This window comes from Dermacentor albipictus, chromosome 10, assembly GCF_038994185.2.
Source record: "Dermacentor albipictus isolate Rhodes 1998 colony chromosome 10, USDA_Dalb.pri_finalv2, whole genome shotgun sequence".
NCBI lineage: Eukaryota > Metazoa > Arthropoda > Arachnida > Ixodida > Ixodidae > Dermacentor > Dermacentor albipictus.
Genome location: NC_091830.1, coordinates 14,964,797 through 14,984,175, shown reverse-complemented (window position 1 = coordinate 14,984,175; position 19,379 = coordinate 14,964,797). Strand labels below are relative to the sequence as shown.

The 19,379-nt window shown below is 43.3% G+C and overlaps 1 protein-coding gene across 1 annotated transcript; it reads right to left on the bottom strand.

Moving 5' to 3' along the window:
* Positions 1–934: 934 nt before the first annotated feature.
* Positions 935–14,202, bottom strand: LOC135915848 (uncharacterized). The gene is made up of 7 exons (XM_070527334.1): positions 14,173–14,202; positions 12,394–12,411; positions 10,684–10,840; positions 9,402–9,556; positions 9,247–9,329; positions 3,828–3,917; positions 935–1,170 (listed from the first exon to the last, which is right to left on the bottom strand). The coding sequence occupies exons 3-7, from the start codon at positions 10,834–10,836 to the stop codon at positions 1,022–1,024; spliced, it is 630 nt and encodes a 209-aa protein (XP_070383435.1). The 5' UTR covers positions 10,837–10,840; positions 12,394–12,411; positions 14,173–14,202; the 3' UTR covers positions 935–1,021.
* Positions 14,203–19,379: the final 5,177 nt, after the last annotated feature.

Here is a 19,379-nt window from a genome sequence, read left to right as displayed (position 1 = left end):
AAAGATCTAAATACAATTCAACCATGTCTCTAAAGTGTTCTTGCCCCAAGGACTCTTTGCCAACTTTAAAACTTTCAAAAATCGTGCACAAAGCTGCAATACAGTATCACGTCTTTGCAACTCCACTTTTTTTTGTGCGTGTGTGAGACAGAGACAGAAAGGGATGGCACGAAATAAGAAATGCACCGCCTGTTATTTCGGATCAGCATGCCTAACAAGGCAGCGAGTCATTTGGTGAGAAAGTGGCTGTAGCTTCGAGGGCTTTCGCTTCAATGCCACTTCATGCCACTCCCTAATGCTATAGTATTTGTTGAGAGTTTACTGAAAGAAAATATTTCTGCCTTGACTTTGTGCACTATACAAATTCAGAAGATGGCGACAGCAGGCATACTTCTTCTCCTTAAACAGTCCCGCTTCAGTATTTAGCGTGAACTTTGTGCAATCATTACCAAATGTTCAAAGAGATTGAGCATCAGGTTGTCAAGTCAGATAGTTCAATTCAAATTGAGAGTATCTAAAACGTTGATTTAAAATGTCAGTAATTTATAACACCTTTTGTATAGTCGTTCAGCATTGTTTCCATCATTATTATGGCTGCACATTTAGTACGTACTTTAACCCCCCCAACCTAAGTAGTGCCACATCATTATACTTATTTCCTGTTTTTATTTGCTAACTGCAGCAAGAGAGTTGAGTTTGTGCTACGCGCTACATGTTGAAGTTTACATATGTGCTCATTGAATGACGCTTTTATTTGCTAGTTCGCATTATGTGAACAGTGGTTTGTTTCGAAATCATTACATTTTCCCTTTTGTTTTTCATTCTTTCGGCCATTTTTTGTTACATCACCCGTAGACTTGGCGCCGTTATCACTGGAAATGGTAAGTGAGCCGCACGGACAACGTGAAATTAATAAGATAGGAGGAACACCGTCTTTACAAAATACATAATCAGATTTTATCTGCGACTGTTCTTTTTTTCGCCGAATGGCTCATATAAGAATGTTCGCATAAAAAAGTAATTATCGGGGTATGATATAATCTGGCAGTTTTTTGCAGAGTGCCATATAAAGTCGTGTCTTATCCCCCCAGCATTCACGGTCGTAAAGACTCTTGCAGACCCTTGGGACACCTGTGCCCACAGTTTTGTCCGTTTGCAACAGTTCACAAGCTGCAAGTGAAACAAAAAATAGAAAAGTTGCAGAGTAGTACGAATTTGGGCTGGTTGCATGGTTCATGATTACGAGCAATAAAAACAGCGCTAAACAACAGGACGAGTTGTCTGTGTCCCTCGGCTCGTCCTGATGTTTAGCGCTGTTTTTATTGCTCGTAATAGAAAAGTTATCCTGAACTCTTGAAAACGCATTGTGCAGGTATTGAAGGGCGCATTAATTTGCTTACGCTGTATGGGCTAATAGCGCGTCTACAATGATAAAAGAAGCGATAATAAGGTGGCACAACGCTGGACAAGTCAGAAAGGGTCCAAGAAAAAAAAATACAGAGGCCAGCACCTTTCGGAAGTTCCTCAACCTTCGGCGTTCTGGAATCTAGCGATTGCCTATGGACCAACAAACGAGGTATAAAGATTATAAACAGGGATAACGTGCCTCAGAAAGGCACGTTATCCCTGTTTATAGCCTTTATACCACGTGCGTTACTCCATCTGTCAGCCCCTTTCTTTTATTTATTATGAACCGGCAAGGACTACACTGCATTCGAAAGAAACAAAAGTGTAAAGCTGGCCAGTTCTGCAAACTTCGAATGTGCTGAAAGGCCCAATTAAATGCCGTATGACACTGTGAAATTCTCGGCGTTCACTTCTATGTACTTCTGCTGGTGTTGTTGTTAGTTAATAGAAGTTTGGCTACCGACGAGTTCGATACACCAATATTGTAGGTAATGCACACATATATTAAAAACACCACCAGAGAACAGTATAAACAGAAACATCAGAAGAAATAATCAAAGTATTTCACAATCGTACAGAGTGAAACTCCCTAAATACAATCTATAAATAGAGAAAAGTCTCGCTATAACCTACAAACATACACATGCATAATATTGCGTCAGCGCATTACCAGTCATTTCTTTTTCAATTTTGTTTCGGTGCGAAATATTAAGAAAGGATAGTTTGTCTTTCTTCAGTAATTGTGAGTCTTTTTGCGGCACATAGACCAACATCTTGTTTTCAAATATCAAATTACCAGTGGAAAGTGATTTACATTGTTCCTGACTGTCCTTAATAAAGGGTTGAATTTTGTTTTCTGCATGTACCATCACCTGTGAATATCAGATGCGCATTCTAAACGCGTATTCTAAACGCTTAGAAACAGAAAACGTTTATGTTAAACGTTTCTAAAGGATAAGAAAACCAAAGCTTATTGAATAAATTCACTTCGCCTGTCTGTCACGTGGCGTCAAAAAAAAAAAAAAAGAACGCGAGAACGCACAGCGTCAAAGAAAGTGACGTGCACGCAATAAAGATGCATTAATATGCCGAACAGCACTGAACTCTTTGTGGGATAGCCGGAGACTAGCCCCGTTCCCAAAGGAACAGAGGATGGTTGCCAGCCGATCGCTAGGGCACTGGGTACTCGCAGCTGTCGGGTAGAATGTATTTGTGTATATTGACACGTGTATTTGCGTCGCAGGATAATGTTGCTGAGCATTTTCGGCACGTATACGACATTGGTCTGCCGACTCTTCTTCGCTGAGGATTCGTTTCAGCGACATTTTTTACCTTCTGTTGCACGCCGCCGCGGTTTTCGACCAGCCATCGCAAGCTGGGCAAGGGGAAGCGGACCAATTGCAGACGCCGGTGGGGCCCTCTTCAACCTTTCAATCCTTCATCCTTTCATCATAGATCCTTTCATCTACTTTCAATGCGCTAGCTCGGCCCCACCGAAACCATCTCCACTTATGCGTGCTCCTCACTCTTGCCAAAAAATTAAAATAAGAAAAAATAGTCAAAGTAGGCAGTACTGTTCGCTTTCAAGGCAAACAAAAGTAACCTCCTATAAACGAGGAAAGAGTTTGATTGGGCAATTCAAATAATGGTGCGGGCCCGGGGCACCACCCGAGGCTTGCGCTGGCGGTTACTTAAATTTGATGTCAAGGCATTGCAACAACAGATTATAATAGCTTTACGTCATAGGGCCCTTGGTTGGTCATACATATGAACAATGTTGACAAACATTTAAACGGAATGCTTCTTTTTTGTGAACTCTGGTTAGACAAAACTGGCACCGAAGCTGTGCCTGCCTCATCAGTTGTAATACTGGATATAAAATAGGATGAAGTTGACGAGGAATTCAAATGGTGTTGTCAAATAGCTAAGAAGATCCAGTGTGTCAGTCATTTGCGCTGTCGTAGCATCAGTGGCTGCTACGAAGCGTTATGTTGCCTAGTTTTCACGTTTCTTTGTGTATCGTGATGGGCGACAGTAAAAAACCGAGAGTTTCTGAACAAATACATTGTGCGAAAGAATACTCCAAGCAGAGTAACACGAATGACATTCTTTTTTTTTTTCGCCGCAGTGAAATTAAAACACTTCATGCTTTCCAAATAAAACAACTTTTCGTAATCGTTGTGTCCTTCGCATAAATTAAACTTCAGATAAATGAGTCTCTATTTTCTGTTTCTTAGAGTTCCGTTTAAACTGCGTCCGCTGAAATATGGTTAATGCACGGAGGTATTATAAAACTTAGTTTATCTCTAAGCCTGTGCAGTACGTTAAAGGAAAATACACGTCATTGTTAATCTATGGCTAAAGGTTTGTTTGATCCCAAGGTTGCGATTAAATCGATGAATACATAAGAAGATACATACCTCTCCTGCCATCCTTAAGACGTATGACTAGGATCATACAACCGTAGTAAAGCGCATAGCTCATAAGCTTGTGGGTAAATCCGGGATATCCTGCCATAGTAAGACAGATGTTTCACGCAACATTAATGAGAGTTAGTAGCACAGATTGTTAAGCAACTTTTGCATATTGGAAGTAAGTAAGGGCTGTTTAGCAGCAAATCTAGTCAAATGTTAGTTTATGCAACACACTGATCATACATGGCTCTTCCATTCACCCAAATCAGTTGGGTCTTTTCCGAGCTTTGTTATTGATCGGTAATAAATAAGGTTTCGGGGCGCATGATTTGCGAAAAGGATAAATCATGATGCCTAAATTAACTGATAATTTGGTTACTTGTTCTTGCTATTTATTGGTCTATGTTCACTGAAGCATGAGCTGGCGAATGAAAACTTAAAATCTTTAAAATAATATCAGAATTGGTCACTTTATTGCACATACAAAAGTGACATCTTCTGCTACATTGCCTGAAACCACCAAGCACTATTTTTGGTAGCTGATCAGTCTGCAAAGCGACAAACCAGAACTTCAGAACTTGCGTCCTGGCGTTGTGCCTAGTTATCGTTTTGTTTTCTTTCGTTTCTGAGTTTAATTTACAGCCGCGAGTTATGAAAACGTTCTGGAGCGATGGGTTGAGTACTTAGTTGTGCTTGGCTGGCTTTCTCGAATAATGTCGGGAGCCGGTGCTCATCCACATATAAAGGGTGTTTTCTTTTTAGCTGCACCAAAATTTTAAAAATCACCTATGGCAGAAAGCACAATTATTAGCCTCGAACGAAATTACTCGATGACGTGCACATTACGTTCCCGGGAAATGAAACGTGTAATTGACTAATTAATGAAATATAACTAAATACGCTTTTTACTTAATAATTTACCATACATATTGCCATTTACAAGCTTTCACCAGGAATGTGCAAGGCCTATCGACTTGCAATGAATTCGGAGGATGACACCGGTTTCGAAATATGTGCCGTCAAACTTTCATTTTACTGTTGTCCCACTTACTTTAAGAAAATGTTAATTTATGCATTGAAACTAGCACAAAAGTAACTGGAATACCAATGTATCTCGTCACACATTTTGAAAATTAATATCTTCAAAGTGGCGTCATCCTGAGAATTCGTCCTAATTGGTTACGCCTTGCTAACTCAACGACTACAATTCGTAAATGGTAATATGGGGCGTAAAGTAATTAATAAAAAAAGTTAAATAGTCATAGTAGGGTAATTATGAAAAAGCATTTTAATTTCTTGTAGAAGTAATGCCCGCCTCAAAGAGTAATATTGTTCAAGAGTTAGAGATGCAATATCTACCATAGGCGATATCTTAAAATTTGATGCAGCTCAAGAAAGAGGCACCCGGCCTAGTCTTATAAACCACGTGTTTTTCATCTACTAGGAGTTCTTAAAATCAGAACAATATGAATGACGCTGAAATTACGTTCACCGTTCGACTGTACAGATTAGCAGCTTTTATAAAAGAAGTAATTTGTTAGTTTCGTAAGTAATTACCAAACTAACATAAACTTTTTAGTCTAAGTATCATAAGCGTCTCATGCAAATGAATATTTTTGAGGAGGTAGCTCTCGACATTATCGAAATGAGCAAATAGCTCTTCTCTAAACAAGCTATCGTAAGCGCTTTCCGGGCAAAGATGTTGCATTCGAAGGCTCGTCGAAGCGAAGCTGACGCCTAAAAAGAGTGCCTGTGTCGTCAGTACCACCATTTCGTCTCGCTGGCACTAAGTTGACCCAATCGCCTAAGCTACGGCCAGTGGCGTAGCTAGGTCGTCTGGCACCCGGGGCCCGTAGGTCTTCTGTCACCCCCCTCTCCGGGTGTAGCCGGCGGAAAGAGGGGTGCCTTCAGACGTATATGACACCCCCCCCCCCTCACTGGCCCCTTGCACCCGGGGCCCACGGCCCCCCGGCCCCCCCTGTTGCTACGACACTGGCTACGGCCTCTTGAGCGGTTGCATCGGGATCGCCCTCTGTATAGTTTCGTTTTCGGCGAAATCGTAATGCCTTGAAGCCGCTGGCCTTGTATATCTGTGACAGCCTTCCGTTCCGTGTCCCTTCTTCACCGTACAATAATTAACATCCTTAAAAGTAAATAAGGGTGCAAGTCTGTCTACAACTCGCATTTCTTACACCCTTCTTTCACTGCAAGGGTGCGAGTTATAGAAAGATTTGCACCCGTATTCACTTTTAGAGGCGTAAATTAAATTACAGTGTGCCCCGCAGCAAAATTTCGGCAATCCCCAAAACTCGATGCCGTTTGCCACCTAAAAAAAAGTTTATGCAGATTCAACCACGGGCTTCGAGATTTGGGCATGAGCGACGCGTGCAAATCTCGGAGGCCGTGATACCAAGCCTTATTATTTCAGGAGGGGGGGGGGACGTAATAGAAACTGGCGCGCGCGCATGTGCTCTCGCGCACCCGTGTTAGGCAGTGTGACACCCGCGGCGACCACCTCGAAGAGCTTAGGCATTGGTACGATAGAAGTACACGTTCGTGCGTGTTTAAAATGTAATCTAAATTATGCGCACTGTGCATTGCTGGCCTTATTTCCATGCAGTAGAGAAAGAAAACAAAGAGAGTGCTATAGTTGCTGAATTGTTAGCTGCGCAGCTCAGACTCTGAGCTGCAGCTCCGCCTCGTCCAACTGGCTGAAGAGGCTGCTGGGACCCAAGACCTCCCAGCCTGCATCTGAGGCGGTGGCACTCGCCCCCTGACCTGCGTCTCGGGGAGTGGGTAGATCACCTTTTCCGTTGGACATTAAAGTTTATTCTATCTATCTAGGGCATCGGACTGGTGTGCAGGGGGAGGGAGGTTCAAACTCATCATGGGGCACGTAATTTTATTTTATTTTTTTGTGTATGATCTCTTTGGCAGGACAGCGACAGCATGGAGCAGCCAGGGTGAGAAAATTCCGGAGTGGTTCTCAAAAAAAGCTTCGCGTTAATGAAATCCCAGGACACCTAAGCACTGCTTATGATAGTGAAGTACTAAAGCGCCAAACAGACGAACAAGAAGGGACACGGATGGGCGCTGTGTCGTCTGTTTGGCGCTTTAGTACTCCAGTACCATGCACCAACTAGCCCAACAAAAAGTTCCACTGCTTATGAGTTGTGGATGCGAAAGCGTTTATGTCCACTTGAATGCCGCTGAGTGGTCCTGCGAGTTTTCGATTCCTCGCGGTGAATTGAGACTGTTGGCGCGTTTTGATTATGCCTTTACGAAGCATGGTTAGAACGTAGCCGAGAGCCTGCACGGACAAGGAACTCGCGCATAACACACGCTTCCGAGAGTGAGAGCGAGGGTGACGTGGCGTCGAAGCGATGTCCTTTCCCCTCAAGCAACACCTGGCGCGCTAGCGGATGCAGGTATTCCCTTTCGCCCACTTTTGCTCCGTCGAGCAGCGCTCGATCGTGAGGTGGCGTCACAGCCTAGAGGAATTTACCTGCCGTTTCGCTACTACAGATGACAGACGCCGGCTTTTTCGCTCAATGGGCCATTTGACGCTTTCGCATCAAAATAAGCAATAACCAGCCGACGTTGTCGACCTTGTATTTGCACTCTTTTTCCGAGCCAGTTTCGGATTCACCAAGCTTACGAATGTCAAATTTGCGTAGTTTATGTTCGCATCGAATGTCATTGTTCGTGCAGCTGTCACAAGGTATATGTTTAATTGAAACTTCTGACGGACTCAAAAAAAAAGAATTAGCAAAGCTTTATGATGATGGACTCGAAGGTTCTCAACTGCAGTAGGTACCGAGAATATTATATTTACGTTTATTTACGATTACTTTGTTTATGTGCTCCTCGCGACGCTTTCCATTTTATGCTGTCGAGGTTTGGAAATGTTTTCTTCGCACTATGTTGTTCGGTAAGGTAAGCCCCATGACTGTGTCTGCCCTCTACCTTTGCACAACACTAAGGAAAGCTTGGCTTACCATAATGGCGTAGTGGCATTGGCATCGCGCTAGCTACTATGCCCAAAAGCGCAGAATCAAATCTCGGCCGAGGGCGGCCAAATTTTCGATGGGGGCGAAATGCAAAAACGTCCGTGTACCGTTCATTGGCTGCACGTTAGTGAACCGCAGGTCGTCAAAATTATTCCGGAGCCTTGCCACTACGGCGTATCTCATAAGCGCACCGTGGTTTCGGCACGTAAAGCCCCAGAATTTAAGGAAAGTTCGACAGCGGGCTAGTTTGTTGAACATCTAGTTTGAGAATTTCTACGCAAGAGCCTCGAAAGGACCGGAGTGGAACTAGACAAGTACTGATAGAATGTTCTGCGTTTGTTCATCTGCTCCAGTGTGGTGCTTTCCAGGTTGCTGAGCACACACTTTGCATGCAGCTGTCGTGAGCGGTCTGTAGAGCAGGATGAACGGGTTGTCACCTTCGCCCGTGTCTTCGTCACGCGGATGTCGTGCTGTTCTTGCGACGGTGAATTAGACAATTAATGGACCAGAATGCTCTGACGATGTTGTTGTTGTTGTTGTTGTTGTCCTTAGTGGCCGTGGCACATACCCACAGTGGGGGATTGGCCAAGAATCGGGCGGTTTAATTAGGTGCCTAAAATAATAATCCCTTGCCCACCGACATTCACTCTGGTGCTTCTTTTTCTTCCGCCTCTACTACATAGCTAGCTGTGCGAGGGCGTCAAAGTCGCCCTTCTCGCGGAGGTTTCCTCAGAGCCGAGCGTCACCTTTGTGCCACAGCAGCGACGATTTACTTTTCGTCGGGCTTTGAGCACAGCTTGAATATCAGTGCCCCGTCTTTTCTTCCTATAGCCGCTCCACCACGCGGATCAACCAGGACATTGTGTTTATTTTAGAGGGTCGCAGGACGTGCACGGTCACACCCGCGGGAATATATGCGCCGTCATGCCGAATTTGATTTGCGAATCTCACAGACCTCAACTTTGTGTTTCGTTTATTCGTTTCTTTCTTTCAGTGTGAATATGTACGTTCGGAGAAACTTACGCGATGCCCACCTGAGTGCTGAACCACACGATAGCTTTACTATTCCTGCTTGCATTTACATCTAATGGTATTCCCTCCAATGCATTTACGACCGCCACACTATTCTTGGCCAATCACCCTTAGTGGATACGCGTGACTGGCACCAAGGTCATGATCATCATTTACGCTGTAACTCCCTTCGAAGATATAGGAAAGCGCACAGCTTCTGTGAACTTGTGGTGTCGACGGTCAACAACAATTTACCATCATCCTACAAACCTGCAGCCACGTTTTTTTAATTAGGTAGACAAGATACACATATGTTGATAACTTATTTATCTTTTCATGCTTGATTCTGCATGCAGGAACAGAATAACCGGTCTTGGTATTGGTGGTGATGAACACTAGCTCACCTTTATTAAACGTGTAGACTGCTGCATTTTCCACTGAGTGGTTACCAGTTCTCCGTATACGTAAGGTCGCATTGAACGCCGTGCTGCACAAAGCGAAAAGTGAGATAAGAGCAACCGTTCCTGCAATATTCACTCGATACCAAGAAATTACTCACAGTACGTCTGGCCGGTACGGATCTCTGTAACGAAATGTGTACACCCACTCTCGATAGCCATATTCGTATTGTCTCTCTATTGAGTAGCAGCGTCTTTTGGTCATTATGTTGTAACTACGACTCTTAACCCAAATTCTGCCGTTGATCTTGACCACCTGAAAGTAAAAATACGGCATGTAAAATATACAATGTTTAAGCAGCCTTGAAGCTTAATTGCTTGAAGCCTGAGGAAACTCTCAAACATGCTTGGAATGACTGAGATATCATTCAACTGTGGAAATAGCCGTCGGCTGGCGTATACTACTGAACAGGCTTGACTTTATTAGGTAGCCCTAGAACAGCGTGCTACATAAAGGTGTTTTTCCGAGCGTCAGAGAAGCCCGCGAACACACGCAAAGTGCCTCGAGCGGCCAGTCGCACGGCAATATTTGTGTGTACTCGCGGGCTTCTTTCACGCTCGGAAAACACTTTTATGTAGCACGTATTGAGCAACAGAAAGCTGTATCGGGAATTTTTCAAGTTGCTCCGCAATTTTCTCATTGACACTTCTCATCTACATATAATATTTGAGGAGTTGATTAGGCGCAATGTAAAAAATAATCTGAGTATTTCCAAGCGAAGGCAAACAGCATTACCTTGGTTCTGTCTAAGTACGTGCATGGCATTTGCATATTTTTAAATCTTGGTGCATGATAGTTGGGACAGCCTGTATAAGTTCTCACGTACCTTGTTAAATAGATACATGTGACAGCATCACTGGTAAGAACTGTTGCAGTCTTTCTGTACTGAAGATTGGCGAGCATATAGATTGGGAGTAAACTGCCAAAGGTAGCAAGCAATTTGTGTGTTGTGTTAGCCGTACTTTCCACACCATGAACGGAGTAACCAGCCAATTTCGCAGTGTTTGGAAGTTGTGTAGTGTTCCTCGTCAGAGGAACAAGTTAGTGACATGTAGTTCTGGACTATTTTACATATAAAACGCGTATGTTTATGACTATCTGAGCGTACACCCGTAAGCATGCGTATACGGACCACAGGGTCGCCGAAAAAAAAGAACAGAATGACTTGGTAATTAACAGGCATAATGTAAACTGACAAGTGCACTAAAAAATTCGCAACGCCAAGTTTGGACTGCAGTCTAAATTTCATGTTACACTCATAGGCCGAGGAGAAAATCAGTTTTATCGCGGAGTCCCTGGTCCGTATACATTTGTTCACGGGTGTACGTTTGTCAGAAGAAAGCATTTAAACTCGGTAAAATAAGAATAAGTGCTTTACTTACATCACGAATATGTTGTTCATCGTAGTGCGCAGGGTCATCTTCGTAGGGGACTTTCAAAACTTTGTTGTTGTCAGCCAGCGCACCCAGACATTGTGCAACCATGAATATCGTCCAGAACATTTCCTTCAACTGAAGGCATCTTTGTGGACGCATGGCCCTGCAGAGCCATTTGTTGTAAACATTTAATGCACACTGAACGTACACATTTACTGTATATCAGGTTTGTTACTGAAAATGTTTAGCAATTACCAGACACTGCACAACCCATATTACGAGACGATTTTTCATCTAACACATAATTTGACGACGTACTTCAGAATTTATATATTTAATTAGTTCTTTATTTATTTAATTATTGTGCCCTGAAGTCGTATAAACATTAAAGAGGAGAGGGGTACAATCAAACATACAAGCAAAAAATGAACAAAAAGAATATAGACTAACACAGAACGCAACCAGCAAACAATATTGTCATCAAATGAATTCCTCGCGTCAATAAGATCAGGTATTACATATGCAAACAGGGCAAAATAAAACAAAAGAATACGTAAACTGAACAGATAAGAGCACATGGAAAAAACAAGAAAAGTGGCTATTCAGATTATGCTGGCCAGTCATCGGCGGAGACGATCAGTGTCTGTAAACCAGGAAGGTGGTTCCAATCGGGGTATGCTTTAGGAGCGAAGGACTGGGAATAAATGACAGTGTTTTGACGCGGAGCGCTAACTTTGAGCACGCGTTCTAGACGTGGGGAAATTACGAAAGTTTGTTTGATGCAATGCGTGTTTAATGAGGCGATAATTACGATACGTTGTCTTCGTCAGGTAAAGGAAGGTTATGACTGGATTTCGAGCTGGTTACTCCAACTATGCGATGATAGTGGCATAATGAAATGAGCGGAGCTATTCTGCACATTTTATTGATTACTGTAACGTGACCGGGGCCTGTTGAGCCGTTTAGGTTAGGGCAAACATAAGTGATGTATAATTGTGCTTTAAGCGCTGTTGAAACTTTAGGAACTGTAGCAACCGCAACTGTAGGAACCATAGCAACCGCAAGATAAAAAATTGTTTTAGAAAACCAAGCATATGATTGACTTAAGGTATGACTGAGCGAACAGATTTGTAAATGTCTTATCGGCGATGTTAACGCAGCAGAATGCCGATGTAGTAATAATAACCAGTTACAAAATTAATTGAAATACCGTTAAGAGAACACGTAGGAAGGGGATCGACAGTGGCAAATTCTCATTAATTTACTTCTGGCTACGTTCAATTACATATTGCACATTTTACACCAGGTAACGATGGTGTTAAGGTCAGTTTGGGGATTTAAGGTATCAGATTCGGAAGAATTTTTGCTATTAAGTTAACACGTACACTGCCGGTTTCCTATACTCTGCGCATTACATGACCGTACCAAACTACACGCTTCGTTCCTCCTAAACCTCAGCTAGAACATCGGCTATCACCGTTCGATCTCTAATCCTGCATGATCGTCTTTTCCCATGCCTCTTTATTTATTTATTTTCACATACTGCGGCCCCTGGTGGGGATGCAGTAACGCTAAGCCTATCATTGATTTCGTTACATCGCTCGTGGAGTTTTACACTTTTGCAGGTGTATAAGGGATGTTCGATTGTCCCATATGGCGCACACACTCACGTTTACAGGGTAAGATCGAATAGTTGGTGCAGAGCAATCAAGGTACCTTGTTCGCCTGCCTTCTCTGTAAATAATTACACATGCAACATAAGAAACGAAAAGTACATCAAATAAATCTTCAAAGCTATCGCTGTCAAATTCTCCTGTCAGATATTTCTGCTCGGTCCAAGGCTGTCAGAATTATGACACTACATTCAGCTACGCCTTTTCTCATCGAACGTCTAGTTCCTATTCGTTGTCGTTCGTTGTAAAAAAGATAACAATGTCTTAATGGTTGGGTTGTTATCCTTGGAACGAGCGATCACCCGTAAGGGTGTAACATTTTTTTTAGAGTGACAGTGTCTGCTCAGGCGTTGTCCTCCAAGTTTCGGCCCACTATGTTAGTACTCTTACGACGCGCTGATTGTAAAATATTATCTTCACGGATATCTTTAAGCTGAAGATTACCACACGGAAGTGGATTCCATACGGGCTCCAACGAAATTTTGATCTTCTGAGCATTTTTTCCCCTTGCGACCACGGTCTCCCTATGACTACATCGCCTAGATAAATGTGCTTTACATCTTTAAAAGATTGACTGCAAACACCGAAGTATATATCCGCGCTATCCAAAATTGTCTTAGTCTACATTTCAGTCGCCTGGAAAGCCGCCCATTGAAGTCTTCAATTATTGGTTATACTGAGAAAGAGTTTGTTTATTGCAAGTACACGGAAAAAAACAGAACCCACAAGACAGAATACTTTTGTTTTTCTTAGGCCTGGAAACATATTTCATTTCTTGCAAGAACATCTTATTCCTTTAACGCACGTACCATTGTAAGGATCGCGACATGCTGACGCGCGACATTGTTGAAGCCGAAATAATTTTAAGACTTGGGTCAGTTTGTGTAAACAGCCCTTCTATGATTCTGAGCGATGAAGAGGTTGAATTTCTTAGAAGGCGATGCAAGCATACATGTCAAATGTTGTCGCCGAATTGCATAAATCACTGTTTTCATGAATAAAGAGATGTTGGAAGCCACTGCTCTGTCTTGTGTACTCTTTCTTTCTTTCCCAATGTACTCGCGCAAAACAAACTTTTTTCCCACTGTTGACATACCGACATGTAATCTGTTACTGAATACCCCTTTCTAAAACCGCCTTGTTGTCTGGGTTGATATTGAACGTCAAGTGTTAACCTGTTACTATTCGAAACTACTTTAGTGAATATTTTGTACCAAAAACAAGCTCATGGGCCTACAATTCTTTAATGACTCCTTTTTTTATGAATTCACATTTCGTTGCCATCATGGTAAATCTCTGGTAGACTTCAAGTCACGAGGCATTGCTTACAAAGTATCGCAAGCGTTCAGAGTAGGGCAGTTCCGTCAACCCTTGCCACGTCAGCTACAGTTGTTGCATCTTCTCTCCGGGGCATACCTTGCAAAGCCGTTCTACCCTCCTCCCTGATTACAAACCAAAGTTATATTTCTTCTTTGATATCACGTTTTATCGTGTTCATGTGGCTATTGCGAATTATACAGTTCATCATGGAATTCATCTGCTCTCTTTATTACGGCATCAAAATTTCTGTTTTCGTTTGTTCTTTGTTACTTTGTATACGTGCGCATTGTCCCTGCAAGAACCGTCTACTTGCTAACTTTATGCATTCTCCTGTAGTAACTGCTTCGTAAGTTCCTCAAATGTTATTTCACCCTTTCGTATATTTTAGATTATAACATTGAACATGCATCTGCTAGAGTCTGAACACGTACATTTGGAAACTGTCTTGTATATACACACAAAATTCTGAAATTGTGCGATCAAAAGTTGAAGATGCACTCACATTGAAAAGGAAACGCAGGCGGCAAACCTTGCTCTGAGCCACACATGCAAAAAAATACTTTACAGGATGGCCTCCCATTTAACTAGTTGCACACACTACAATGACCATTGTCGTTCTGTGGAGATCATCACACAATGTTGCTCCTAAATTTACAAATACGTCGCAGCACCAACTGTCATACAACTTCGTCGGTTAGCATAGTGAACAATGAACTTAGGATATTTAACATCTCACAGCGTATACCTGGTGCCCCAGGTAACTTGAAGCAAATTTTACAAATGCGGAATTGCCGCGTGGCTGTATAGAAACAACGAAATGTTATTTGCCGTCGCTTGAAGATACTCAGAGTATTTTCTGTATTCCGCCTAATTACATAATTAGTCTTAATTCATTAATCAACTTCCCAAATGTTATACTTAGAGGAAAAGTGCAAACTGCCGTGCGACTGGCCGCTCGAGGCACTTTGCGTCTATTCGCGGGCTTCTCTCATGCTTGGAAAAACACTTTTATTTAGCACCAGGGGCGTAGCCAGGGGGGGGGGGCGGTGCTTATAGGGCTCAAGCCACCCCCCCCCCCTTCGAAATTAATTTTTGCTGTCATGCACCACCGACCAAAGCAATCACCGGCGCTGGAAATCATTCTGGATTTTGTCTAGAACGTTTTTTTTCACGCTCGAAATATATTTCTGCACGAACATTGCAAACTCGGACGGGATTTCGCGGCAACGCCCATGCACCGGGAGTCACGTAACGTAAGCAGCCCCATCCGAGCACAAAGTTTCATGGGCGTTTTGATGACGAACGGGCTCGTCGCGGCATATCGCGGAGGCTGCGGAATCTACGGAAAGCATGGATTTCGATTCCTAAACTTTAAGGGTATGGAGTTACCGTGAACTTTTCATGCGAAAGGTACATTGACCTTTACAAAGTCGTGCTTTAGATTTTCAATTCCGGAACTTTGTGGGTTTACTGCAGTTATGAACATTTGACGCCAAAGGTACATTGACTTTTCTAAAGTCGTACATCGGAACATGCAACGAGCAAGCCAAATCAACACACTACCAGACAAGTTGACAACGCGCGCAGCGAGGTCCGATGAGACGAAGCGTTGTGGTGTTTCATTTGTGCCGCCATGTCACAGAAAAGAATATCATTTTTTTCCTCTGCGCCAAAGTATCCATGTCAAGACACTAAAACCAGCAAAGGTAACTGCGTTCTTATTCATTTTTCTACTTTGACTTTTTTCGCGAGGACACATTGAGCCTCTTCATTCCTTTTTTGTTCTCGCTACCCCCGGGCTGTGTGATCTGTGGATCTGTGATTGAGTAACATGTTTATTTGCCTTGCTTGGCGTATTATATACAGTGACCTTTCCTTAGATACATAAATGTATTCGATACTTATACGTATATTTAAATACCTTGTTGCGAGGTATCGTGTATACGTGTAGTGAACTTTGTTTTCAGTGGCACTTTTTTGCTCTTTATCAAGCTGTATCTTCGCATTTGTATATTCCATTGGATCATCACATTTCTAATGTACGAGGGCGAGTCAAATGAAAGTGAGCCAACCCACCCCGCGCAATAATGGTTCGGTTGATTATCTGCGAGGCATGCGCGTAGCAGACAGGCATCTCTCATTGACAAAAGTGACACGCAGGAGGGAGGATAAATGCTCGTTAATGCTCTCATACACTGGGTTGAACATTGTTGCATGACATAATGGTCACTCCAAAAGTTGAACAGCGTCGTGTCGTGAGGTTTTTGACAGCTGAAGGTGTTTCCCAAAAACAATTTAGTCGTCGTATGGCTGCCGTGTACGCTGAACCTGGCGTCTCATTGGCCACTGTGAAGTGTTGGAGCAAACGGTTCAAAGAAGGACGCGAAAGTTGCAATCCGATCTAAGCCCGGCCCAAACCCAACGTGCAATCACCCCAAACACAGCACAATTGCAAAGGTTGATAAGCTTATTGAACAAAAGCGGAGGATAAGCATCGATGAACTCGCACAGCCTATGAACATCTGTCGCGGTTCGGTTCACACTATAATTTATGGACATTTCGGTTATCAGCTTTTTTGTGCGCAATGGATGCCCAAGATTTTGAACCACCGCCAGATGACGGAGAGGTTCGGCGCTGCCTTGACTCATCTGATCCGGTATCACAATGAGGGTGACGACTTCTTGTCTGCAATTGTGACCGCGGACTAATCATGGTGCCACCATACTACGAGCTTGAAACACGACGGCAAAGCTTACAGTGGAAACATTCGAATTCACCACCACCAAAGAAAGCATAGGCCATCATTTCTGCCGGAAAGGCGTTGTTGACTTTCTTTTTTCAATCGTCAGGGGCAATTACTGATAGAATTTGCTAAACCTGGAGAGTCTATAAATTGTTTCCGATATTGTGAAACGCCGGATGGGCTGCGTGTCGCAATCAAGAAAAAACGACGTGAAAAATTGACGAATGAGGTCATCTCGCCCCATACGACAATGCACGTCGCCACGTCGTTGATGTGGTTAACACAAAACTGGCGAAATTCAAGTGGGAAACTCTGCAGCATCCGCCATACAGCCCAGACCTGTCTCCTTGCGACTTCCACATCTTGGGGCATTTGGTAAAACAGCTCAAGGGAACCAGATTCGTGTCGGACGATGACGTGAAAGAGTCAGTTACAGACTTTTTGAAGCAGCAACCCAAGGAGTTTCATGAGACGGGAATCACGCGACTCGTTATTCAGTGAGAAAAATGTCTAAGTGCTCGTGGAGCCTACCTTTAAATAAAGTGCCCCGTTTATCATATATTCGCAATGACTCACTTTCATTTGACCGGCATTTCATCATAATATCAATCTTCAGAAATATTGAAAAAATAATTAGTTAATCTGCGAGTTTCACTCAGTTGTAAATGTCCCCCACTGACATATAATGATGCGTTGCCTAAAAAGAAGAACGTTATCTACAATAACAATGGCCATACAGAGATTGTACCTTCCGCGGTCCGAACAGATGCGCGTAGACTAAGGAAATAGAGCTCCGCGAAAACAACGCATTTTTCACACTTGTATAGACTTTTTTTTCATAATGTCGACAACCTTGTGCGCACAATGAGTCAAGTCACCACAACAATTGTGAAAGCATGTCCTTGAGCTCAGGACCCGCGCAAGTTTTTTGTGAGCGACGCGCCCTCTGCTACAGGTGTTATTGAGCCTGCTGCGTTGTTCAGGCACGCACTCAGCGTTCTGGCAGCATAATATGGCTCCGCAGACGGGCGTAGCTTCCCCGCAAAAGGGTAGGTAACAATAGGCAGTTTAAGAGATAGCGCTTCTCTGCGTACTCAAACCATTAGGCCGACTCGTTTTATTTTATACTCCTTGCCTTTATTTATTAATTTTCTTGCACGTCTTTCTTTTTACTTTTTTTATAGTGTTAGTCAGTGCGTGCGCAGGGAGCTCGCTCAATGAGCTCACCTAATTGCTTCAATACTTCGTGAGAAAATGGCGGAGACTCCGGAGATTCGGCACTATGTCCGATTACTGATTGATTGATTTGTAGAGTTTATTAGCGCAAGGGCCAGATGTGGCCAAAGAGCCCCAAGTCGATGATCCGTGCTTCTCTATGATATGTGAGTGTTAATTGTGGGGAGTATATGATATACACGGCTGCATGGTGGCCTAAAAATATTCGCTAAATAGTGCAAAATATACGTATGGTGCATTGTGGCTGTAAAAGGGCCTAAAATTTATTCGCTCTGAAGTGCGTAAAATACAAGTATAAAAAAATGACAGTGATTGATCGTTTCTGCGATGACAATAGATGTTTTTCGAGATGAGGGATGATAAGTAAAATATGTAGCGTCTCTAGCACTAGTGCCTCAGCAAGGCCTTGAAGGCAAAGGCTGGGAGGTACGTGCTCTAGAAAGTGTTTTCATTGCAGCTACGACCGCCAGGTGGAGGCCGTGCTACAAGTAGCCTGGCTTTGACGTAATAGATCTGCTGAAACCCGCAAGGTGGAGATGAGTAATTAATAAAGGGAAAATCAGACATCCACCTGTTCGTAGGGTTCCTCGAAAGAAAAGCCTCACAGCTGGAGAAAAATTCTTCCCGGCCCGGGACTCGAGACCACCGCCTTTCCGGGGCAGCCGCTCTACCATCTGAGCTAACCAGCCGGCTAGCAGATGGCAGGGAGAAGTCGAATTTGTCGACAGCACGAAGCAACGGCACGAGTTTGACATATTAGTTCTGTGGAAACCAGCAAGGTGGAGAGAAGTAATTAATAAGGGGAAAATCAGACATCCACCCGTTCGTAGCGATTGCTACAAAGGAAACCCATACGGGTTCCTCGAAAGAAAAGCCTCACAGCTGAAGAAAAAGATTCTTCGAGTCTCAAAGGTCTCATCGAGCGAGATGTGTTCATGTTTACTTGTGCGCTCGTGAAACTGTGCTGATTAATTTACTTAAAACACGTTGACGGGCTAGTTGGTTTGAATCCATGATAGAATGTGTAAGCGCGACTGGACAAGGTCGTAGAAAGAAGCAAGCACACAAAGACAGCGCTGCCTCTGTGTGTCTGTTTCTACGTCCTCGTTGAGTCGCGCTTGCACATTCTGTCATTGTTAATTTAGTTAGTAAGCGAATATTTGCAAGTTTGTACGGCCGATAAAACTACTATCATTACTTCGTACAGCTATCTACTAATTTGCTATCGCAATCGGTGCTTCGCCCTTCGGGCGGAACTGCGACTTCTTTTATGAACTGATCCCCTCATCATCAGTTGTGGTTAACACGATCCGGACTGAGGTAGAGGCGCGCCATGAGTAGGGCGGCAATGTTCTGTGCATGCAAAAGAGGATATATAGCCTCAATGGCACTCCCCCCCCCCCCTTCAGATATGCGCTCAAATCTGTTCACAATACGTTTTGAAATAAACGCATTTTTATATGCTGCAGTAAGCTTTTCCCTCTTGCGTTCTGCCTGAGCTGTTGCACACATTCATAATGAAGTCCACGGAAACTACAAATAAAGCGCCTATCCAGTGGTTGCACTTATAGTTATTTACTTATTTATATACTGCAGTTATCAGAGGTGATTTTAGTAGGGTGGTATAACAAAGTCATGCGTCAATGGCAAGCATATGCTGCATAAAATTGGGCTAGTGCGAAAGCTTCTACGTGGTCACAAATGCAACGGCGCAAATTTGCGACTAGCC

Bases quoted from the DNA above. Each gene is read 5' to 3' on its own strand.
- LOC135915848 (XM_070527334.1), bottom strand. From the start codon at position 10,836: ATGCGTCCACAAAGATGCCTTCAGTTGAAGGAAATGTTCTGGACGATA. The intron at 9,330-9,401 runs GTGAGTAATTTC...CGCTTTGTGCAG, and splicing joins CCGTACCGGCCAGACGTACT to CACGGCGTTCAATGCGACCT. The intron at 1,171-3,827 runs GTATGTATCTTC...TTTCACTTGCAG, and splicing joins TCTTAAGGATGGCAGGAGAG to CTTGTGAACTGTTGCAAACG.